The 24,801-nt window shown below is 43.1% G+C and overlaps 5 protein-coding genes across 5 annotated transcripts; 1 reads left to right on the top strand and 4 right to left on the bottom strand.

Moving 5' to 3' along the window:
• Positions 1–859: 859 nt before the first annotated feature.
• Positions 860–2,865, bottom strand: LOC128716293 (integrin-linked protein kinase). Its single transcript, XM_053811214.1, has 5 exons — positions 2,777–2,865; positions 2,175–2,340; positions 1,921–2,105; positions 1,309–1,837; positions 860–1,237 (listed from the first exon to the last, which is right to left on the bottom strand). Exons 1-5 carry the CDS (start codon positions 2,863–2,865, stop codon positions 860–862), a joined length of 1,347 nt encoding a protein of 448 aa, XP_053667189.1.
• An 895-nt stretch (positions 2,866–3,760) lies between these two features.
• On the top strand, positions 3,761–12,648 carry LOC128711653 (muscle M-line assembly protein unc-89). Its single transcript, XM_053806536.1, has 10 exons — positions 3,761–3,834; positions 4,081–4,195; positions 4,751–4,918; positions 5,088–5,260; positions 7,558–7,893; positions 8,300–8,553; positions 8,629–8,845; positions 9,989–10,363; positions 12,203–12,367; positions 12,441–12,648. The coding sequence occupies exons 1-10, from the start codon at positions 3,761–3,763 to the stop codon at positions 12,646–12,648; spliced, it is 2,085 nt and encodes a 694-aa protein (XP_053662511.1).
• A 2,041-nt stretch (positions 12,649–14,689) lies between these two features.
• On the bottom strand, positions 14,690–15,195 carry LOC128714202 (multifunctional methyltransferase subunit TRM112-like protein). The gene is made up of 3 exons (XM_053809077.1): positions 15,109–15,195; positions 14,943–15,035; positions 14,690–14,878 (listed from the first exon to the last, which is right to left on the bottom strand). Exons 1-3 carry the CDS (start codon positions 15,193–15,195, stop codon positions 14,690–14,692), a joined length of 369 nt encoding a protein of 122 aa, XP_053665052.1.
• A 517-nt stretch (positions 15,196–15,712) lies between these two features.
• LOC128711029 (uncharacterized oxidoreductase YjmC) lies at positions 15,713–17,876 on the bottom strand. Its single transcript, XM_053805897.1, has 5 exons — positions 17,519–17,876; positions 16,651–17,049; positions 16,364–16,578; positions 15,939–16,295; positions 15,713–15,871 (listed from the first exon to the last, which is right to left on the bottom strand). Exons 1-5 carry the CDS (start codon positions 17,874–17,876, stop codon positions 15,713–15,715), a joined length of 1,488 nt encoding a protein of 495 aa, XP_053661872.1.
• Positions 17,877–17,964: 88 nt separating this feature from the next.
• LOC128712777 (curved DNA-binding protein-like) lies at positions 17,965–20,283 on the bottom strand. The gene is given in 7 exon segments (XM_053807649.1): positions 17,965–17,982; positions 18,825–18,917; positions 18,919–19,025; positions 19,128–19,687; positions 19,780–19,873; positions 19,968–20,092; positions 20,213–20,283. Coding segments are annotated over 7 exon segments (1,068 nt in total).
• Positions 20,284–24,801: the final 4,518 nt, after the last annotated feature.

Genomic DNA, 24,801 nt, shown 5'->3' with positions numbered 1-24,801 from the left:
GCGTAAACTTTGTTCAATTGCTATAAAAAGCCACAAAGCAGGAAGTGCACCGCGAAATGTTACTGCAGGTCATGGACACACTGCCTTACATTGTGCCCACCATCGCTTGCCCGTGAGCGCGAGAGCATGTACCGAAAATCGGGAGCACCGCAACTTATATTCTTAACGTGTCGGAGTTGAGAACTTATCAGAGAGATGCATTTCGCATGGAAAATAGTTAAAAATGGGAGAAGAAATTGATTGATTAATATAATCTATAACTATAAGAGAACATCTTGATAACCATACCAGAAACAAACAGGACGTTGGTTAATGTTTGTTTTATTATCTGTATCAAAAATACATCGATTAATTCTAAATAACTACAACGCACAGTTAAGAGTGTTTAGTTGTTTGGATAGTTACTTCGCGTCAACAAACGATTACAACATACATTTTAAGAGCAAAAAAACAACGAACAGAACTAATCGTGAGTTGAAATGTTGCTTTCCGAACCCGTGTTTTGTGCTTGTTTTGTTTGTGTAATACTTTTCCACTGCTCGTTTGCTAATTGATCATTTTTTTTGTTATAGTTAAGGCACTGTTATTAATAACGACATAAAAAGGACGATACAACGACAAACTCGTTTTTTTTAATTGATGAGAAACCGGAGCCGATAAAAGATTTTGTTGTTCCGTTTAAAGTTGGCATATGGAAGGAGAAAGAGTAATTGATTCATTATGGAAGAAAATAAATAATCCTTCAGGTTAGTTCTCGTTGCACACCGTTCAAAAAAGACCACTTGTTGCAAAGAGGCACAAAGGCACTGGTGAAAAAGGCACACCACCGACACATTCTTCGTTCCAAACCAATACGAAATTAACGCTTCATTTTGTCGAGTATTGGTATGATCATATCGAACGTTGGGCGCTTGCCCGGGTCCTCATTCATGCAGATTTTGATTAGCTTCGCCAGATGGGGCGAAGTACCGGGCGGGATCGTTACCCGCAAACCCTCCGTAGCGATCCTCATACCCGCCTCCATCGGGGTCAGATCGGCGAACGGGATTTCACGCGTTGCCAGCTCCCAGATGCAGATTGCAAAGCTCCACATATCGGCCGCCTCCCAGTTGCGTTCGCTGCGCTTTTTCTGCAACATTTCCGGGCTCATCCAGGCGGGCTGATAAACGCGGCCTCGCTCCTGGAACGAGAACTTTGCGTCTGCCATGTTGATACGCGCGGTAAGATCATCGTCGATCTGTAACAAAGCAATCAAATAAATACAATACTTCACTTGTAATTGAGTGCAAGCACAATTGCTATACGCACCATAACGTGGAAGCTGTTCAGATGATACTCCGGGATGATGCGTTCGAGCGAGTGCAGGTACGCCATACCGCGTGCAATATCGAGCGCAAATCGGACAGCTTGTGCCGTGTCGACCACGATTCCGGCCGTACCGTGTAGCAAATCGTACAGTGAACCGCGTGGCATGTACTGGCTGATAACGATCAGATTCGACGGTGCATTGCACGCACCGAGGACGGGCAAAATGTTGGGATGGGAGAAAATTCGTAGCTTCGGAAACTCTTCGTTGAAATCGCGCGCCACACGCGCGGTACACTCGCGTATCGCCAGAATCTTTGCAATGATTTCGTTGTTCTGCCAGCGGCCACGCCATGTTTCACCGCCGGGCGTTATCGCGACCTTGTTGTGAAGTGTCAGCTCCTGGATGTTGATGCCCTTGAAACGAGACAGTGTGGCATCGCGGGAGCGCGTCTTCATGCCCGACCAGCCCTGATCCTTGAAGCTAATTTTCTTCAGCTCCTGTCCACTTTCAACCGCCAGATTGTGTAAACTGCAAAGTAAAATGTGTGATTATACCTCAAAATTAGCACATTCATCGAACAAGCTGTGCGGTTTGAGATAGTTATTACTCACCGTGTAGCTAGTAACGTTTTCGCCTTATCCAACGGTGTGTCACCGTCCTTGTTGGCTAACGAAATCAATGCACCATTATTAACCAACTCCTCCGCAATGGCTTGATAGCCCCAGAAGCATGCATAATGCAGTGGCGTGTTTCCGTGCTCATTCGCCGCATTCACATCCGATCGATGGCGTATAAGCTGGAAAGCAGACACGAAAAATACTTATTCCACATTTTCTATCATATTTATGCTTCAATGTTCCCGCACCAGCTGCACAATATCATAATGGCCATGGGCAGATGCCAGGTGAAGAGGTATATCGTCGCCCATGTTTGTTGCATTAACCCGTGCGCCACGGTGCAGCAACATCTCCACCAGCTTGGTATGTCCTTCCTTGGCGCACCAGTGCAATGGGCTAAACCCATGATCATCACTAAAAACAAAGGAAAAGAAAAAACGAACGAACCGCATTAGTCACATTTGCTAAAAATATTCGAATCGTTCATGACGCGCCCAAAATCACGCCTTCCCCGGATGAACATAAACAAACGCGTTTACTATGAGCAGTGTGTGGGTTCATTTCATTCATACACGCCTCCCGATACCTCACAATGAACAATCCCATTGCGCGTTCGAAATCTTCGTCAACACAACATGACGTCATATGTTGCAACGGAAGGCGAATCTCTTCAGCGCATATCTTTTACCGAAATCGCTTTAACATCAATTGTTATATCTTACTTGAAGTGAAAGTTACACAAAATGCTTCGTTTTTGTACGTTTTGCACCTGTTGCAATTTTCTTCCGTTTATGGGTATCGCCCGCAACACCCCATATGACAGCTGGTTCTGGCAACAGGGAAAACTTACCCCAAATTCATATCATGTTCCGTGTCGTCCAGCCACAGACGCACCTGGATCGAGTTTCCTTCACGACACCAATGGAAAATATCTTCCATTTTCTAATGTTATTTCACTGTTCTCTTTTCCGAAACAGATGTTTTTTTATACGGGTGTTTTCCGGAACTCCCACACGTATGATTGGGTGGTTTGGTGTGTTGGCTTTAGAGAAACGTTTTTCTCCCCTCTCTGCCGCTTGGAAGTGCTGGATAACTATGTGAAACACAACTTTACGTGCTAAAGAAACATTTGTCGATGGTTTTGGGCAGTTTTGTTCGATTTAATGGCACATTTTTGATGATTTTGTTCTCACTTGCCAGGAATTCGTGAGTTGTTTTTTATTGTCGATGAACACTGTGTGCGGTCATGCATGATTATAGCGGGCATGGAAGTGACAATAAATGTCAATTTTTTTTGGAATAAAAAAATACTTTAAATATGGAAAATGGTATGGATCTTGAAAAGGAAGCTTTTTTTCTTATGCAACAAATTATAAATGTAAGACCTTTTTCAAACAACTTGCATTTTATCACAAAAATTAAAATGCTTAGAATTTCAGATAAAGCCGAACTGCACGAAACTTTTTGACATTTGACGACGGTCGGCAATGACGTCACCGTTATTTATAAACAAAGTTGGTGTTTCGATTTTACTGGGTTCGGCAGTTATGTTTTCCCGCGCGTAAAGCATATTTGAAATCCACTACAATAGTGCAATACATTAATTCAACCTTTGAACCTTTGTCATCGATCGGAAACATGTGGTTTTGATAGAAATTGCCTTATTTTGTTGCAAATTTGTGTCAACCAGTTCGGCTTGCCTGCCCGCGTTTGCTTTGCCTTGCCACACGCAAGCATTGAATTCTGCGCAGTCGCACACAATCCAACACCCGTGAAACACAACATCGAAGCATAACAATTTCATCAATCTGAGCAGAAGCGTGCAGTGAAAAGCATGTCCGAGCAAATGGACCAAATAGGGTTACCGCCCGGTTGGGACTGTAAATACGATTCCAGAACAGGTCGCTAGTAAGTATGGCAGACAGTTGGTGTAAATGTTTATGTGAATCAGATAAAACCATAAGCACACATGTACACAAAGGGCGTGAAATGTGTTGAAAAATGTGTTTGGGTGAAAAAATCCAACATGGCGATAAGGACGTTCCCTGGAGCGGAACTTATCTGGATGTGTGGCTGTGTGTGTGTGTGTGTTTGTGTCGGGCGGTTGTGTTGTTGCATAACTCATATGCTTGTTATCTGTGTCATTTCGTGCAGCTACTATGTGAACCTGTTCACCAAAACGACGCAATGGGAGGACCCGCGGGCCAGGATCCGCCAGCTGCAAACTGGAGCACCACTTCACATCTCTAACGACAGCATTTCCATGCAGGTAGGTGGCGAATGTGTGTCACCATGCTCCGTGCGTTTCGACAAACGATCCTTGAGCCTGGGAAGCCCAACCAATGCTTGGGGGTGTACTCGCGAGGACCCTTCTGCACTCGTCGCGAGTGCATCAAGTGCCCCGTTGGCACTCTTTCCGGAAGGGGACGGGATGAGTTAATGAGAAGAAAGAAGATGGAAGGAAGGGAAGGGTGGTGTCGTACGAACATGTTTGTAGATGTATCATGTTGCAACTTGGAACCAACTCTTTTCTATACCTAGTGTACTCTGTTTCGATTAGTGTATATGTGCTGTTTCTATGTAAAAGCTCCTCTTCAATTCATTTCTATGCCTTTCTCTCGATCTTTCTTTCTATGGCGCCTATGTATTCGTATTGCCCGCTATATCTGACTGTGTCCCGTGTCATCAATCCGTGTACATTGTGTACTCTGTAACCGCATTGTCATACGTCGTCCGCCAAACCCCGAAACTGTACTGCCGCTAATGCTAATGTTCACCCACTCCGTAAAATTGGACCGTACCAACACGATTCGGCAAAACGTAGCCAGTGCATGGTTCTCCCTATCATGTGTACCCTTCGAGTAACTCGTTCTATCCAGCCCAGGCCGCCTTCCAGAATCCACCCTCCGGTGTGCCTAGCCTTAATGCTAGCCCAAACCTTGCCCAAAGACTGCAACAGCAACAGCTTCAGCAGCAACAGCAGCAGCACATCGTAAGTACTACAACCCACCATGCGTCTCCATCCATCCATACCTGTTGTTTGTGTTTGGTTTTTCATTTCGTTCTCTATTTATGCTAATACATAGGACAGGTTTTTTTTAGTGACAAAACCAAACCTTTTACCCGTTTAGTAATTGCATTAATTTTTCTTCTTTGCGCAGGAAATGTCTCCGATGGTACGTACCAGCCCGCGCATGGGACTCGGACGGCAGGGCATGGTGGAGACCACGTTCACGACGAACGTGACGGCAGCGGAAACCGATCTAACGGTGGCTAAAATTAACTCCATGTTCCCTACCGTACCGGAAACCCACATCCGGATGCTGTTGAAGAAGTGAGTATGAGAGCGTTCTAAGTGAACGGAAAGCTTCAATCGAAAGTGTCCAGCATCACTTTCGTACACACGCACACACGTACACACAACAGGCATACAAAGGCTGACATATATGCAAAACACTCTCGTCTTTAAACACTAGTTAATAGCAGGCAACTAAACAATTAGGGACTTGGTAAAAGAGTTTAAAATTGAACAATCCTCAAGTTACTTTAAAACAGTATCAAATGGAAAGCTTCTTTATTTGAATTGAATGGATCAAAGAATGTTGTTGGCTTTGTGCTGTTGATTCAGTTTTGTAGTAGTTGGTGTCATTGAAATGACTGCAATACTAATTGTAATACTATATAACACAAAAAATATAGTAGTTTAAAGAAGACTTCGAATCTCGTTAAGTAGATAATGCATTTAGAGGGGCAGTACACTCTTTTGATCTTAAAATTGGATTTTTGGGATTTTTTATTCTAAAAGCTTTACATAAATGTGTGACAAAAATAGAATACATATGTTTATCCTGCCATATTGCTGGCAAGAAAGTTGGACGTTGGGCAATTCAGACCAAAGAATTTGTTTATGTCAAAATTACATGTCTTAAGGGCAACGTAATTAAGGGTGAGGACTTTGAAATTCGTGACGTTGGAACCATTTTTGACTGTAAATTAGTACTTCTGTACTTTGTAGCGTACTCTGATAGATAAGACAAATCGAATGCTAGACTTCATAATCAGGAACGCAAAAGACTTTAATGACCGGATGTGCCTAAGGCCTAAGTTTGTGCCTCGATAGTTCGTTCAATATTAGCTAACTTGGATGTAACTAGGAAGCTTTCTTCTGCATGTTGGACTAACAGACTAGGGTCGATTCAGCGCAGGTTTACTAGGCTAGCTCTTCGTAATGTTTCGTGGTTTTGTCGTACTAGTCATATCTAGACCGTAGCTAGACCGCTGCCCACTACTAGGTTTACAGCCACTATATCACCGACGACAGGTAGCTCAGGTGCCAAATTTGTGAAAGAGACTAAACATATATGTTCCAGAACGGACGCTTAGACACTGGGAAATATTAAAAATTCCATATAGAATGGACTCCTAGTCAACTCCATTTACGAACAGAACTTATAACCATTGAACAAAAAAAAATATAAAAAAAGAACTTAAGATGAAAGCATCGACCACGTACGATGACAGAAGATATTGGGCTGTATTCAGCTTAAAATCGAACGTTTTAATCGAACGAACTGGTTTCTAGTTTCAATGTCCGTCAGTATTGAAAATATGATTCGAGATAATCTTATTTGAAGTTTTTAAGTCCCACTGACACTGTTTCACTTTTCGGTCCAGTAAATTTCAAACGGAGTGTCACATGGACTACGGGGAAAGTTTGCAAAATGCTAGACACTTCAAAAAATGTTTTCATCAAGAGAAAAAAAAAACTACTGAAGAGCGGAGTGTACTTCCTCGTATAAAAATAGCAACAGCCTATTAGTAAGGACACACAAACACCCCACCGAAGCCTTCCGTTGTCTGTTACAACAAACACGGGCACGTGTGTTGTGGTTTACCGTCCGTTCTCGGTGTTTGTAATGCTGTGTGATGCTTTATGCCCACCCTTCCGTCTACATCAAAGCACATCCTTGTTTGCATCTCTCTTTCATTCTGTCTTGCACCGCTCAGTTACACAAGCTCTGGCGCCACTGTCGCCTTAATTAGCTAAGCTTTTGCTTTTCCTGTTTCTTTCCGTGGCACTGTGGCAGTGGATTCTTATGCGACGAGCGCGCTTGCAGCTTGATATCTTTGATCTTTGGTTTTTGCCGCAAGCACTACAAGAGAGAGTTGTTGTATGATCTGTTACTATTTTTAGTTGCTGTATCACCTGCTGTCTCACTTCTATCACGGCCATTGCTGGAAGGATTGTGGTTGTTGCAATGTGCTTACACACAGCTGCTACTATTGCTTCCCTTAAAACTAGTTGAAGCAAAGTTTTGAAATATTTCACGCAGTCTAATGCTTTGTTCGGCCATGTTTTACTAACACTTTACACACACATACACGTATTTGTTTCAATTTATGTTCTAAATCTAACTCGCACGCTAACTCTTCCGTAATCATTCTCTATCCTTCAATGCGCTCTCGTTAACCGTGTTAATCTAACAATAACAAACAAAAAACAAATACTCCCGCTTGGCTCACGTGTTTGCAATACTTGTGCGTGTACTACCGTGTCGCAAAACTTGCGCTTCCTTCCTTCCTGACCCACACACCCACATACACAACAAACTACGTTCGACGTACTGGCAGGTACTACAACCGAGAGGCGGTCGTAATAAGCGCACTGCAGGTGGAGAAACATCCGCTAACGACGCCGGGCCCCTACTCGACGCCACCGCTCGGTCATCGCCCGTTCCACAACACGGCCATGGGCGTTGTGTCCGCGTTCCAGATGACACCGGTACTGGGAGGACGCAGCGAAATGTCCAGCTCACGGACGGGAAGCCCCGTACCGCGGCCGGCCAGCGGTGCCAGCGGTAGCTATGCTGGCGGGTACGGTGGTGGATACGGATCGCCACGGAACGGACCGGGGGACGGTTATCGCAGCTCACCGAAACCACACTCGTCGCCGAAGATGAAGCTGAGGTTTCTAAACTAAACGCGTTCTACTTTTACTGCCTGCTTGTGGATGCTAGTGACTGGGTTTAGTCGTTGTGTTCTGTTGTTTTATGCTTTCCCTCACTCTTTGCTAGTGTTTAGGTCAAGCGTTTATGAAGCGTTAAGTTACACTTTTATATATTTATTTTTTTGTTTTATTTTGGCTTCATTTGTTTCGTATGTTTTAAGCCTCAACGTTTTTCTTTTCTCTTCCCCTTGCATGTTCTTATATGTGTTGGATGTTATATGGCAGAAGATGATTTCAGTTTTCTCTTGTGTTTTGTTCATGTTTTGCTAGATAAAACAACCCTTTTTTTATTTTAGCAAAATTAGTATTCTCAACGTTAATGTTTATAACTAACATACCAATTTCGTTTTTCCTTGCCCCTGTTAGATACATGAAAAGCATCTTTCCGAAGGCGGAAGAAACGCTCATCCTCGACGTACTGGCTAACGCGGACAATAACGTACAGACCGCTTCCCAGCAGTTGCTATCGATGGGTTACGATAAGCGCGAACAACCGATTCCGCAGCGTAATTCCGCATCGCGCAAAGGTACCGGCACATCGCAAGCTACCGAAGATGACAAAAAGGAGGAACAGAAAACGCCAACACCGAAGCTAAAGTCACCGGAGGAAAAGAAGAAAAGTAAGTAACCGGTAAAGGGTATCTACTTTGGGGGAGCATGTTTTTGGTTTACACTTCCATTTTGTGTAATTTTAGTTAAATCACGCCTGCAGACAAAGTATAAGGATACGCCGGAGAAAATCATTCTAATGGCGCTGGAAAGTGTGGACTATTCGGAGGAGCGCGCCAAAAAGATACTCAACATTGTTATCCAGGAGGATAAGGATAAGAAGAAAAGTGTCAAGATTGAGGCACCGCACAAATCCGAAGAGGACAAGGAAAATGCGCGCGGTTCAGGAAGTGCTGGGCCAAGGTAGGTACAGCGGGGTTGAATACAAACGCAAGCTTTAAAGTGAGCTGACGAACAGCAAAGCTGCAACAATTGCACACTAAATGCATTATGTGCTGCGAAGCCCTGTTTCTCTCTCTCTAGTCCTTAATTTGATCTGTTAACAGAGCCGGATGAATCAAAAGATTTTCATTAGAATGGGAAGAAAGCTTTAGTGTTAGCATTTCGATAGTTTAAGAGGGATTTTATAGCTCATCAACCGGAAATTCACTAGCGTGTGTGCGTGTGTTATTAGTGTCAGTAGAGTATTTTCCTTGCAAAAAAAGCCGCTTCACCAAGCACCACCGTGCTGTGTATTCTTTCGTTTATGTATTTCGTATCGTTTCCTTTTTTGCGAAGCTGTTGCCCTTCCCGAACGTATCGTGTCCTAGTTTCTTCCATCTGCATGCGTCTCATGCGCTTTTAGTGACGCTGCTGTCCATAAGTCCGCTGCGGAGATTCGTTTTCACAAACGATGCACCAACACAATCGCATCCCTCGCGCATAACGTAATGAATTAGAAAGCTTGATCTAAGCGATGATCGCGCGATCGTGTATAGAAGCATCGCCGGTAACAGAGTGCCCCACATCACTGATAGCTGCTTTAGGTTGCCATAACAGACATTTAAATGCGAATCTATCTACGAAATACGCATATCCTGTACATTATTTCTATCTCTCTCTCTTCTTCTCTTCTATCTTCATTCTCGTTCTCGTTTTTTCTTTCTTTTCATCCAACATTGAAATCATGTCCGGCCCCAACACATATTACGCGAAATTATTGAAATTTGTGTGCAATCAAAATTTAAAAAATGCTTCAATACTGGAAACTATCAACAACAATCTTGACGCAATATTGCCAAAAATGATCCACGCCTTTGTCCTTAACAACAATGTTTTGCCTCTAACCCTTGAACAAATCGTTCAACAATCGTTCAAATTCAAATCTGTTTTTTTATGTGTGTGTGTTTCTGGTGGCACGCATCACGTGTGATATTACACCACCGCATCACCACGCTCATGTTCTTTACCGCCCGCGTGTTTGTGTGTGGACTCTCCTTCTCTCTTTATCTCTCTCTCTATGTTTGTGTGGTTGTTGCTTACCGTCGTGCACCAAATATGTTGCAGTCGAAGCAATAGCACCGCTTCGTCACAACCCCGCACACCGCTGGCCAAACGTGCCCACGATGGAGGTGTGCTTGCTTCATCGCCATCGGCCGTAGCAGCAGCAGGAAGTTCCCAGGATCCAGGGTCAACCACGGTGGATGGTATTAAGCCAACAGACAAGCAAGAAGTAATGGGGTCAACTGCCACGGCCAAATGTTCCGATCCGGAAACGAGCCCACCCGGTACGACGGAGGAGTCATCCAGCAGCGATAATACCCCCGGCGATGACTCATCCCCCGACTATCCGTCCGCGAAGGTGCGAGAAAGCGGTGCACGCAGCGGTGCGGTTGGTGTTGGCAAGCAGAACCGCCCGAAAGCCAAAACCGATCACGCAAAGTATGATCTTTTACTTCCGACTAGTGTGTTTCACCCATCACCTTCGTTATAATATTTTCCTATCTTCCGTGTGTGTATTTTACGTGTATCTATGTGTGTGTTCTTTTAGATATGCTCTATGGTTTATAATTACTTTGTTGTTGATTGTTTCGTGTCCCCCGGTTTGTGGTCACGCTGAAGCGCGCGAACGGTTATTTACTAAATGTACTAAAACAGAATTCCAACTATCAAATCTCACTCAGATGTTTACATTTCTCATGCTAGTTCGTTAGTGTGGTGCGTTATTGCGTATGCTTTCGATTTCACTTTAATTTTGATTCCAAATTGCACTATTGATTGAGTTTAATTAGCATATAACATGAAGATAACAGGTGAAGGATGAAGGTTTGCGATGGAAGGCCTTTTGGACCAATACTGTATATAATCAAAAATAGGCAACTAATAATTGTGATCTAACAATATTTAGATTAAGTTAGTGATTTGTGTAGATTAGATTAAGGGGTAAAGCTGATTCATGAAAATTAAATGATTGAATCTGAAAGAATCTTTGAACTGAATGAATGAATATGAATCTTTATTCTATTTCTGAGCAGTCATGAATCTTTTGAGAGTTTACTCCTGATATGAATGACTCCTTGCTGAAGATTCATAAGAATGACTTTTCTAGGCTTATCTAGGCCAGTCATTTCTGGCTTTCTTTGACTTTGAAAGTTGATATAAATATTGTAGTTGATATATATTACTTTAATATACCTTTGTTAAAAAGAAAAATTGTATGATCACAATTCTTACCTAATTTAAAATATCAGATTATACAACAGACTAAGTAACGCTTTTTTTCATATGTTGAATTCTTTTATGTAAGCACATTTTGTCTTGGGAAAGGCTTCATATAACCTTATTGTCTTGAGTACCCAATATATAAAGTTAGAGTGTAAAAGTTCTTCGTTTGTACAATTTATTGAGCTTTGGAGCTTATATATTCTGATGGCGGAAGGGTCAAGTTAGGACTACTCAACTTAGCATCAGTTTCAAATCACTAATTACACTAATGTTTTTCGGTCCATAATAATCCATTTGAATATTTCATTTTACTAGCAGTAGTTACGTTAATGAGACCCAAAACTACCCGTCCAAGACCCTTTGAGGTGTCTGAATGAAGAACTCATCGATTTGTAACAAGAGTGTGAAGCTATCAATACGTCCACACTAACATCATAACAGTTTTTTTTTTTTATCATTCAATCATTCCCAAAATTCCCTTATCATTATGCACGTTATCTTCGCCCGTCACCAAGAAAACGCAAACGCTGGTATGTGAGTATTCGTAGTACGGCATAGATAATCTACCCTAATTGCTGTGTAAATCGTTTCTGCCACTTTTCACTAACTATGGTTGTTGTTTAAGATACTTTGCACAGTTCGGATTCGCCTCCGGGTCCAAAACATCGTGGGACATAGTACTGGCGGGTTTATTTTGAGGATATAGTAACCTCCTCGTGTACATACCTTAAGTAGTAGTTACTACCGTTAGACGCATGCAGAACTTAGCACCAGGGAGTGTAAGAATGTTTTAACCCCGCTCCTAAAAGTATTGTCCTGCTGTGGACAAATTGCATTCACGTTCCATTTCGTATCTCATCACACACACACATTATCCTTGCTCTTGGTTTTTGTCCTTTTTGCGCAATCGTGCGCGATCTCTCTCTTTCTCTCTGTCTCGTTCTTTCTTCGTGCTCTTTCGCTCGCTATCATTATCACGTTCTCTGTTCTCTCTTTACTCCCACTGTCCTTGGCATTACATTTTCTGGTGTTCGTCCCATGCGGTGTAATGTTTAGGTATTCTATTTTTAGAACATCCTCCTCGGAAGACGAATCCAGCGAGATGGCAAGCAAGGGTTCCGATGGCAAAATGGATAGCAAATCGTCCCAGCTAGCGTCTCGCATACCCACCAAGGGACCGAACATGAAGCTATTCAAGGGCCCGAACGATGATTTGCTGCTGTAAGATAAACCCTTATCAATCTGTTGTGTCCCACCTGGCCTGTTGTAATGTGCTCTAAATCGTTCATTTCAGTACCGACTACGTCACCTGGAACGGTGCCAATCCGGATCTTGCCAAAGGCAGTCAAAAGAAGGCAACTGGCCCCGACCGCACGATACGTACGGAGCGCACGTACAAAGCGCACGGTCCAAATGCGGAGCTTTGCAAGGGTCCGGTCGGTTCGCTAGCGAAGGGCAGCATGTACACACAGCTGATGAAAGCGGACGTGAAGTGTAACTAGTTGTGGAACACGTAAGATGTTCTGCCGGAGGAATGGAACCGATTCTTCGCCTCCTGGAACATTCGGTCGTTTCTGTTTTTGTATTCTCCCCAATTTTCCAAATCCATCCAAAATTAACGTGATGTTTCGATAAATGTAGGCCCCCAAATTGGCAGATAAGGCGCAACTTGCGCAATGTGTAATGTTAGAGTGTTGGAATTCATTCCTAGTTGTGACACTGTTTAGATAAAACGAAAATGACTGTACTAAGAGAAGGTTAAAGAAAATGTACCGAAGTATGTAGAGGAGAAGGTTGATGTTGGTTCTATTCGATGTTAATTCCACACCGACTTCAACGTGCCATATGGTTTCTTGTCATTCTACGCATTTACACCAATAATTCCATTCAAACGGGTGCCAATTTTTGTGACAGATAACGTTTTAAAGACGATGGCCTATTTTTATGTGTGACTTACTATGTATACCCGTGTTCTGTTATTTACTTACTTCGTTTTTACTTATTTACTTAGTACTCCTTTACTAAGAACTTTTTTTTATAAAGCGTAGATCGGAAACATAGCTGTCATGACACGATCAATAGCTTGAGTTTAATTTTTCAACCGGTAGCGTAAATCATTCCAAAGAGAGATATTTCAAATGAAAGCATGATAAAAACTAGAACCGTTTATAGGGACACCCTTTTCAATTAGATGTATAGCAGCGACAGTTAGCTACTGGTCCAACAGATCCTGGCACCATTTGTAGTACATGCACCTAGACGGCACATTTGCATACCACTAGGGGCGGAAAAAAGAAAGCAGCTCGGCACATTTGTTATTGCAAACTTATGATATATCTATAGAGACGCGATCATTTAGGTACAATATTTTTCTAGCAGAACCGTTTAAAAACACAACAAAGTATAGTATAACAGAGGTAACGAGTTTACTAGCATCATATATACGGCGATTGGGTAGCAGACAGCCAGCAGTGTTTGTTAATGGCTGCAGCCTAGTTTGTTGTTCGCTACTTAGACTTATCCGCACGGCCGCACGAAATCCTAGTAAATGAACAATACAATCAATGCGTATTGCTACGTACGTACGGGAGCTGAATGAGAGCACGGGAGCATGGCTGGCCTCTTTGCCTGTTCCCTTTTGATAGTACGTTATTTTGTGCCTATATTTGCGATGCCACATAACGGTACAGCTGGTACGCGTGCAATGTACACCAAAATTCCCAAACAATTCAAACATTACTTGCAAACGGGACTACTCAAGCGAAATGAATCGTTAGCTGTGTTAATACTTTGACAGCGCGACAGAACAGAAGGTGTTAGATTTCTTACGATGATGTAATTTTGTGTATATTAGCGAGATGAAATCAGATATGTCCAGAACATGCAATCCACCAAAGATCGCTTTCAGAATCTCTTTTGTAGAAAATTATCTTTTAACAACACACGTTGAAACGGTTCTCATTTGTTTGGCAAGTTGTATTCAGTACTTTCGTTTATAGTGTTATTAAGATAACTTAATTTCGAAAGCATAATCCTTCATTCCTTTTTGTCCCTATTTGCGTTATTACTTGCGATACGATCGGATCATAATACGGTGTGACAAAAATGTACCTTACTGCAATGGAAGTAACTGCAAATCATTCGTCCTTTTTCCACGCAATCTGCATGCGCGTGTTACTTACTAATACATACATACATACATACCTTTCTTCCAAAATGTTTGATGTGCTGGGACGTGAAAATGCACTCACACGGTTCACTATTCATACTAAAGAACAATAAAGCGACAACGGTTTACGGCAATGGTGGAGTTGATTGTTTAATTGTTTTGGTTACATTTTTCCACTTATTTGATTCTACTTCCTGACCTGTTATCTATCATCAATCACGATCGAATCGAAATCATAACCAAAACCATCATACCAACATTGCTATTTGGCCAAAGCGCTCGGCCAAATGTTACGTTTATGTTACAATAACTTACAGAATAGCACATAAAGTAGGAAAGCTGATGGAAAAGCTTGCACAAATGCAAAAACACACTTAAACCTCATCCTCGTTTAGCAACATGTTCGGTACACCCTTGTTGATCGGGAAAATGCGTCCCGTTTCGGGGCACTCGAGCGTACCCTCGACTACGTCCACCTCCAGCAGAATGTGATGAAGTTTCTGCAGCGTTTCCATATCGTTCTGGATATCGGTGGGCATGGTGCTGGGAATCTCGGACCCAACCTGTGAGAATAGAAACATTAGCAGTTTGAGAGATTGCCAAACCATCAATGGTAAGAGATCTTACATTGGCTGCTGCCGCACAGATTGCACTCCACTCCAACCTTGGCAGCATTCGGGTGATGAATTCCGAGTTGAAATCAGCATTAACTTCTTTCTTCTCCAAGATCTGTGGGATGCAGGGAAATAGTCTGGTAAGCGCCTAGGGGACCGTCAATGTTACCGGCTAACACGTTACTTACGTTTAATTTCAGAGGATATCCAACTTTTACCCCACGGATACACTTGGAAGTGAGAAAATTGTACGTAAGCAGTTTCATGGTGCAGCACGTTTTACCGATTCTGTTGAGGCGCGTTTCGTATGCGGTGGAAAGGTTTGTTTTGGTATCGATCGAAGCATGCGAGAACTGTCATTTGGTGTGTTGTTTTTTTTATTATTGTCGAGGGGTAGGAATGCCAAGTTTCCACAAACACACGTGGGAAACTCGAAATCATGTGCCTTTTTGAATTGCACAAGATTTTGCTAAAATTATCAAGTTTCTTTAGATTATATGAATTTATATTATGTGTTCTTATAAAAATTTTGCTTCTGGGACTTTTCAAACGCTTTCAAACAGCTTGATTTATATTGAGAGTACAATACATATCCAGAAATACTGGGAATCTTTTGTTGGTATGTTATTTAATACTTTATTGAATCATAGCTTAACCATTGGCAAATAGCAAAAACAATCTTCCAGCAACGCAATGAACATAGAAACATTATTTGATATGTTGAAAACCTTGAAACCTTCGACACGTTCGACAGAATTGCTCATTCTACTGATTGCCTGCGAATTAAATCACATCAATCGGCTTCACACCCAAACGTTCCGACAGCTCGGTACAGGTCTTAATCTGGTTAACATGGTAAGGAAGTCCACCATCCTTATCCACCTTTGCCATGTGCATACGTTCCGGATCACCGGCAACCAGCACGGGATGGTTTGGATCGGTCTAAAATAAATCGTAACACAAATCACATTAGTGCACTAAATTATACAAAGCATAAAATACATCTTACCATCGGCATATTGCGCAGAATGCTATTCAGATCCGACAACCGTCCTTCAAATCCTGGCGCAAAACAGGCCGGATTGATGGCAACAAAGCACTGGCCGAGATCGGCTTCCGAATCGGCCCCAGCGTGTGTCCACTTTCGTATCTTCGTGGCGTAGTTTGCTCCGGACAGAATGCCGCAAAATACTTCCACCATCGCACCGAGACCGTACCCTTTGTAACCGGAGGTTACTTCCGTTCCACCCAGTGGCATTAGACAAGCGGTGTCGAATGCTACGCTGGCGTCCGTCGTCGGATGTCCATCGGGTCCTTGTGCCCAACCGACCGGAATGGGTTCATTCTTACGCCGCTGCATTTCGATCTGTACCGGATGATCCGGATGTGAATAAATATTGATCGCAGAAGGTGGTTCAGCTTTTCGCTGTTTACCTTTCCGACCGCTACAGCAGTGGTAGCCATGTCGAGCACGAAACCATCGCCATCTTTTCCTGGGGCTCCAACCGAAATAGGATTCGTACCTAGGGCTGCTTCTTTGCTGCGGGTTGGACTTGCCAGCGGGGAGGTGTTGGTCATGGACATGCCAATACAACCGGAATCCATCGCCCGCAGCGTATACCATCCAGCAATTCCGTAATGATTCGAACCTACAAATTTTTAGTTAAGGGAGATCTATTAGCACTCGTGCCTCTAGGCACACAGTAACTTCCGGTACTTACGCTTAGCGCAAACCCATCCAACACCAACCTCCTTCGCTTTGCGGATTGCTAAATCCATGCAAAAGTTACCGACCACCGCACCGAGCCCATTGTTCCCATCAACCCAAGCGGTAGCGGGCGTTTCGTTGAGGATCGTAGGAACCGCTTCACCGCTGCACGCATTCTTGTGCAGATCGTTAATGTACATCTCGAGCCGGTTCATACCGTGGCTAAAGTGTCCCCGATAGTCCGCTTCCAGCAGTAAATCGGCTTGCTGTTTTGCGTGGGCAAGCGGTGTCTTCGATTTCACCAAACAGTCCACCATGAAACGGCGTGCTTCTTCGACGGCCACAAGCCCTTGTTTGGCGGCAACACTGGAACTCATATTGCGGTGCTGTGTCGTGATGAAGGGTGATGTTTCTGTAACACAGGATAAAGACGATACGTTACAATCCGCTCGGTAAACAGACGGATTGCGGAGAAAGTGTGACTATTATCGAGCCTTACAATTTGGGTGTATGTTACCAAGCCGAAACCCTATGCTGATAAGAGCAACCGAACCCAACCGGAGTACGTATTTGTGTCATTCTTGTCGGGGTTATCTCCGACACTCGTAGGCAAAGTGCCAAACGCTATCTACCAAGTCTACCTTTTCGAGTTAGCAAAAATTCCGCCCTTTGGTGGTCGTTCCCAGAAAAGAAGATAGACCAACGGGGTCGGTTTCAAAAACAGGTTTACATTGTTTACCTTACACAAAACATGCAAATTGGACCTGTTTGTCTCTGCGCAAGACATCCAACTTTTAAATAAAACCATAAAAATCTTGAAGATCGTTTGCCTTGCAGATGCCAATATACAGGACCGCCTCACCACCTTCGCCTCAACTCACCAAAATCTTGCCTGCTAGTGTATGGACAGCTGGCCAAATGCTTGTGCTTCTGCTTGCAGTCGTTTGCTACGTTACGGTTCTGATTCTGTACACCACTGGACGTGCTGTTGGACGATAATGGACTGTTGGTGGTGGCGCTCAACAGACGAATAATAGGCCGGGATCGTGCGTTTGCCGTTGTAGCTCGTATCGTTGACGTGATCAGCATCGTATTTGTGCGGCGGGATGATGTTTGCACGGCGCTGGAAGATGGGGCAAACCCGTACGATGCTGGTGGTGGTAGTGGTGATATGACCGCACGTGAAATCAGGTTCTGGAAGCAAACGTGTACCAAGCGGACCGTTCTTGGTGTTTGCATCATTCTGGGCGGTGAGAGCGAGAGGACCACCTTAAACATAAATGGATATTATTGTTGAGCAGAACGAAATAGAACCAGCCTAAAGAGGTCACGTTTTGCTGAGGGTCTTGGATGGCAATAAAACAGAAAAAAGAGTAGCACTAGGGCAAGTATTACGACATCGAATGAAAAGAAGTTTATTGATATAAGGAATGCGTACATGCAGTGTATTGAATACAAAATTTTTTTGATATTCTGCTCGCATAAGATTATAAATAATGAACTACAATTGTTGCTTGATGTTGAATGAAATAATAAAAAAAGAAAGATTAACCACACCTCCACCTGTATCGTATATTCGACGGAACCCGTACACACACAAACTATATACAATTTCTTATCAACCTCCACTGAAGCACCACCACTTGCTAATGATAAGCCAACTGTTGACTGATTAAGTGTTAACTTCGAATCTTTCTTACACCGACTTGTGAACAGTTATAAAACGGACCAAACTTTCTGTTGTGCACGGAACAGTCTTTTACGGGCAACTGTTCTCAGTGTGTTGCGCTCATGAAACCGAGGAACCGACCTCTACCAGGGTTGAACTTGTCCGTTTGCAAGGTTAACACTCCCGTCGACGGTGTGTGCTAAAAATATGCGAGTTTTATCCGCTCCTGCCTATCCTGCAACAGTTCTCGACTCAGTCGGTTAGTGCTTTTATTTGTATTCCGTTCTTTACCGTGACTTAATCCGTGCGTGCTTGTGTGGGAAGTAATCGATAAATTGTGTGTGTGTGTTGTAATAAGAATCGTACCGGCATTGTGGTACACACCTTAACGTCATAGTGAAACACTTGCGTGGTAAGGAAAATAATAAAGTAAGAAATGAACGCGCCGTCGCGTGACGCGGAATGTGTTGTTTACGGAAATGCACCCATACACACCATTCCCTCACTACGCCACTGACAGATAAAGTGTTATAAGGCGCTGTGTTGGAGGGAAGTAGCAGGAACAACGTGATAACGCGGGAAATCGCGCGGGCGGTTCCATTGATGAATTTTTACGCTCGCTACAGTGTGTGGCGGATGTTGAGCGTACAGGTGTGCATATGGCTCACTGCTTACGTTCGATCGCGTGTATGATGCGTTCCGCGTCGCGAACCAGATATCTGGGCACTCGGGGTATGGTGGCTAAAAATAGAGGTGAGTGTGTTGGTTTGGTTATCTTTTTTCCTTCCACAAGGACTTCGTAATAGCACCACATAACTTACGAAATATATTTACGAACAGGTTACCGCGGCCAGTGGCTGTTTTCAAACCTTCGCCCTCGAACCGTTTCACCAACGGAAATGCCGTTGGGAATGGTGGGTATATGGCAGTCGTCAAGGTCTTCCCGTCAATCGACTGTATCTGCAGAATCCCACCAAACAATGCAATGGACAGTGGTACGATGATGTTGCACACCAGATCATCCCCGTCAAGGGTGTACATTTTGTGTGGCTTTAGGTGCAGCACTACCAACACATCACTCCGCATATCATCGACCCAATGGCCAAAACCTTTCAAATCAAAGACACCACCATGGCGCATGTCCGGTGTGATTGGGATGGACAACGTCTGAATTATCGTACGGTACCTGCCATCGACGGTATCGATTCTCGGGAAAGTGATCTCTTTCGTTGTCCCATTGAACAATTCTTCAACTTCCAACTCCACAAAAAAAGTCAATGAAGGTACCGTCAACAATGATCCTATCTTCAGCACATGAGATTGATTGTTGTTTTCATCAGGCGGCATTAGTGCGAACGAACAGGGATTGATAACAAAATTTCTGCGTTGCGTAGCAAGAATAGAAAGCTGACCAACGTTAGCACTGCAGCACTGGACGACAAAAGGGACTATTTTGTACACTGTTACACTTACTTGTATAATTCCAAACAGTTGCCGCTGAACTCATACACCGGGAAGTGCTGCTTCAGTGTACCAACATTATAGCGGGCACGCCACTCTGCGTTCGCTGTTTGGGTTTGGGTGAAAGTGGAAGCAAAAGTAATTGTTCGAATGTTAGATTCAAACCAGCGAGATGATTTACGTGACATCTACAAACATACTTAAAACCTCGCACGCTTCATTGATCAGCAGCCAGTACTCTTGTTGCGTGAGTCCCTTGATCGGGAGCATCGTCTCATCGTAGTCCTGCGAATCCGGATGACATAGTGGAGCATATTGCTGGTAGCTGGAGGGAAAATGGGAAACAGGCAGATAAGACGTTACATTCCATGGCCATGGATTCCCGTTCGCAAACCGAATGCGCCCCTCACTTTGTTTCAAAAACCACCCCAGCTCAATCACTTACGCTTGGCAAATTTCCCTCATTGGCGCATCTTCGCGCACGCCCAAAGCTGCATAAAAATTTGGTGTACACATTCTGGGTTTGGTTCACTGTTGCCGAGTATAGCGCGATAATTTGGAACCGAGAGTTAAATGCAAACGGAGAAGCGAAACACTGTTCCACCACACGGCTCCAACACTCACACACGTTTGGCCTGCTTGGACGAGCTATTTTCACCAAATGACATCCACTTTCGCTGATTCATTTGCGGAAGCTGCGTTATTGACACATGGAAACGCTCCCCTCCCCCCTCTGCCCCACCATCCTTCAAGAATCTATTGTCTAGTTTGACACTCATTATGTTTAAACGAAGGAGTCGTTGGAAGGTGAATAATTGCACCAGAAACGTAATGGACATTGCAATGGCGCACGCGCGATCAGCTTCCTGGGGGTGTAAAGGTTTGCTGTTTTATGCTTCAGGCCGTCGATGTAGCAAGAGGCAATCGCAGTGAAATAGTTGTAATTAATGGCAGATGGATTTAGTTTATTTAAAATTAGTCGTTTTGTAAACAATGCCCCCTACCTGTCACCAGGCTGTCAATGCATTGATATGTGCGTGCAATCTGTGTTTGAATTGAACAGTATCCGTAGCGGAATTGAAACATTTTGACACCACCGCGTATAGATTATACGCGCTATTTTTATAGAGCTATTTTGGTTTTGTGTTTTTGTTTGTAATGTAAAACTGTAATTGTTGCCAAATGTGATCCATGCTGTTAACTTCTGTTTACGGTTTGCTCCCTCTGACGGGAAATAAGAATCTCGCTCGCGCATCGGAGCATTGTAAACTATGAGGGAAAGAGATAAAACTATCAAATTGAGCGGCCCTCAACGAAAAGGGCATTTCATACACTATGGTGATGTTGTTTACTAGTTTAAACACTGATTTATGGTTATTAATATCGTTTACCAGCAGGTTGAACGTGCCAAAAAGGGAAAGTGAGAAATGGTGTGACCCGTGTGAAAATCCTGCTAGACCTTTTTTATTTGTATTTGAAACAAGCTCATCAGCTTAATCATGATGGCAGTCTGTGCGATCTTGGTGGTGCGTTTTTATCGCGGTTCCCACGCTTACACCTCCATACACATCGCACGTCCACATAACTTCTGTAATGCTTTCTTCTATCTCTCGGCGCAGCAAAGGTGATACTACTTTTTACATACTTCAGTATCGTCGTCGATATCGTCGATGTTATTGGACTGAACCCCGCGTAGGGATTGACACTCGTCTCGCAACTATTTACGAATTCCATAGCATATGTTGGCCACGTTTGGCAATTCTCGAAGAATCCGTTTTGTTGTTCCGCAACCCACATGGCCTTGATATTTGTATATTTGTATATTGCATTGCATTGTATATTTGTAACTGCATGATCCTTGTGGCCGTGCGATTTTTTGCAGTTTCCATACAACATGCATGCTGCAACAGCTGACACATATCCAGTTTCCTTCTAACGTTCACTAAGTTCTGGTCCATATCGGTGAAATCGTGATGAAAGCAGTAGTACCAATCGAGGCGTTGGAAGAAGCTGTTGAAAGCCGTCAGAATATCGACACTACAGTGGTATCACATAGACGAGGAGCTCCCATCATACTTTGACGAAGTCATTGGGTCTAATATACTACTGAAATACATCAACTCATCAACAGATGGTCTCGACAATGCTAATGCAATGCAATAATCAGGAAATAGGAGGAATCAGGAATCACTGGAAGAGTGTAAGCTGGTTATTATACACCCAATGTACATAAAATTCAACCCACGGAATTGTGGCATCTTGTACTTCAAGATCAACTGCAGCTACAAGATTCTGAGCCGAAATCCTTATTGCGGACATCGACATTATTGGATGGACGATGTACGAAGCGTACACCCGACTAAAACACAAGGTCTTAAGGAGTGGATTGAGGATCAATGCGACAAAGACAATACTTACTTGCCGGTGATTCTAACCGATGCACAACAGCAGCAAGCGTCCTCGGGTCCATCTTGAAGAGTTCTGTCACCAGCCATGCGCAGCTGACTTGCTAGATTTCAGCAGCTTGATGACTTTGATAATTATGTCCAAGTATCGCGGAGACATCTCGTCATTAGCATGTCGACTGTCGTAATGTGGCTCTTTACTACTTTTTGCATCCGGAATCTCTAATATTTACTATCGAAGTAGCACTTCCAGCTGTCGTTCACTTCTCGCTCGTCTGTTAGCGATCTTGAGAGTGAACCAACTCCGTGTCGCAATGAACAACTTATAGAACTTGCCTGTTTCCCCGACTGAGATAGACACTTAGCTGCAATAGTTGTTCGTCCGACTCTTAAAAGTGGTGTTTCTTCTCCTGGAAGCGTCGGGATGGTGTGTAGTTCTGTACGCCTCTACGTAGGCGCAGTGCCCCCTTTTACTCATCATCAATTCTTCAACTTTGTTCTAGTTACGAGGCCGTTAAGGGATATCAGGCAGTGACTCGCCTAGCGCAGTCGCGTAGTTTCTTGCCACTTCAGTCAGCTTCAGTCGGTCCATGTTCAGCGTCGGGGTGAGCTGTCCTCATAGCTGTTTGGCTACGGAAAGGTGCTGAGGTTCCTTATCTATAACCAGGAAATGGTCTAAGTCGACGTTTGCTCCTCTGAATGTCCGTGCGCCAATGACATCCGAGATGTACCGAGAAGTGCCACAAACGTTGCGACTTTCAACTAATGTTTTAAAACGACTCTACATGTATAGATAAAGCACACAAAAAAAAACTGCCCAATAGTTGGTTTGCACAACAAAATATTTATTGAACTCGTCAATTAACTAGATTTTGATTGAATGGTTTTTGTTTTTTTGTTGTTCATTGTTATTCTTATGCCTGTGTCTGTGTGTGTGTGTGTAGTTAATTTGAACTTGTTGTTACATGTTTCATGTTGAAAATGTAAATTTTTAAAATTACACCTTCCTGTTTGTCCTGCTTGCATTAAACGAGTCTTAAAAACACACCACAGATCCACAGGTGCTGATGCTGGTGAACATTCTGGCTGGCCTTTGGTTTGGCCGTTTCGTTTTGCTAATAATTATACGCATTTATCCTAGATCTTTTGGGGCTGTACTGTATACCTTGCCAGGGAAAGGAATGAAGGAGTTGTCCAATTCGAAATGGAGAATATTGTTTGATCACATAGAAACAAAATGTATTTCACATTATCGCAACAGCAGTTCCATTGGGAGGGAATTCTCCAAATGTTCATTCCCACCAATGGTTTCGTTTCGTCCTTTCGCTTTTAGTTTATGAAAATTTGATTTATCAATGTAATGCTATACGTTTGTGAAATGTTTTAATTTGTCTTACATTTCGAGCATAAATTCATTCTCCCGTTACAGGTCTTGGCCATTGGCGGTTTCCGTTTTGTTAGTGGTTTTGTTTTTTTTTTTTAATATATATATATAATATCGAGTGTTAATGTTTAAGAAATTGGATTACCTTTTTTACATACACCTACCCATACCCAGGGCATGTATTTTGTTTTCGTGTTTGTGGTTTATAATATTCGATCATTCTTCGTTATTTATGGCTGCCCAAAGGTAAACTGAAAAAGAAGAAACAAAAACCAAACCAAAACTGATGTGAATTTATTGACTAGCACAGTTCCGATTTTGTTCTTTCGGGTATTTTCTCAACATTTCAATGCTTCCTGTATCACCTGTTTTAGAGATCCTGCGAAACCGTTACAAGACTGTTGCTTTAACGTTAATTTCATCTACTACTTTCTAAAATGAGATTTTTTTTGTTTCGTTCGTATCCTTGCCCAGGATGTCTGCCCGTTTCGTCTGGTACGATCAAATATGTATCATTGTGCCGGAGGGCACCGTACGATTATTAAAACATTCAAAAAATCTGCTAATGTATACAAATCGCCTTTGGTATATCGTGTCGTTTAATCGTACTATCGACCATAAGTCAACTGATCGGAAGAAGTTCCTCGGAATCGGAAGAATTTTAAACCTAGTTTGTTCTTTTTTTTCTGGGAAAAGGGGGAGGGGGAGGGGAGGAGTGCTCCGTAATGAGTGGTTTAAAACAGTTACTTCCGATCTACACACTCGGAAGGAACGCGTACATAATGGAGCTTTCTGTCTGAGTACAAGAAATAAAAAACAAACTAAACTATACTATTCATTCTATGCTGTATGTAAAGACGTAAGTTGACTTGTTAGTAAGGCACCGTAAGATTCTTTGTTTATCTTTAATTTGGTTTCGAAACATGGCCTGGAGTTGGTTCCGATGCGGTCCTTTTGCGATGCTGATTACAAAAAAAAAAAGGTAGCCGCCATCGTACCATTATGGAGTTCCGGTTTATAAGCTAACTTTCGTACGGATGTAATCGTGAAAAGAGTGAAAATGGAACGATGAACCAAGGGATCGTCACAATTGTGGACCATCTTTAACGCCGTATTGACTTAACGGGAAGTTCTGGCAAAGTCAGTAACTTGTATGGACAGAGCTTTCGTTTACTTCTTCGCTGCTATAGCTATCGTTTCCAGTAAGTTTCCATGGTATGTTTGAAGTGCGTGTCCTGCTGCATG

The sequence above is a fragment of the Anopheles marshallii genome, chromosome 3 (genome assembly GCF_943734725.1).
Source record: "Anopheles marshallii chromosome 3, idAnoMarsDA_429_01, whole genome shotgun sequence".
Lineage (NCBI taxonomy): Eukaryota > Metazoa > Arthropoda > Insecta > Diptera > Culicidae > Anopheles > Anopheles marshallii.
The sequence above is the reverse complement of the archived record's forward strand: the minus strand, read 5'-3'. Positions and strand labels throughout refer to the sequence as shown.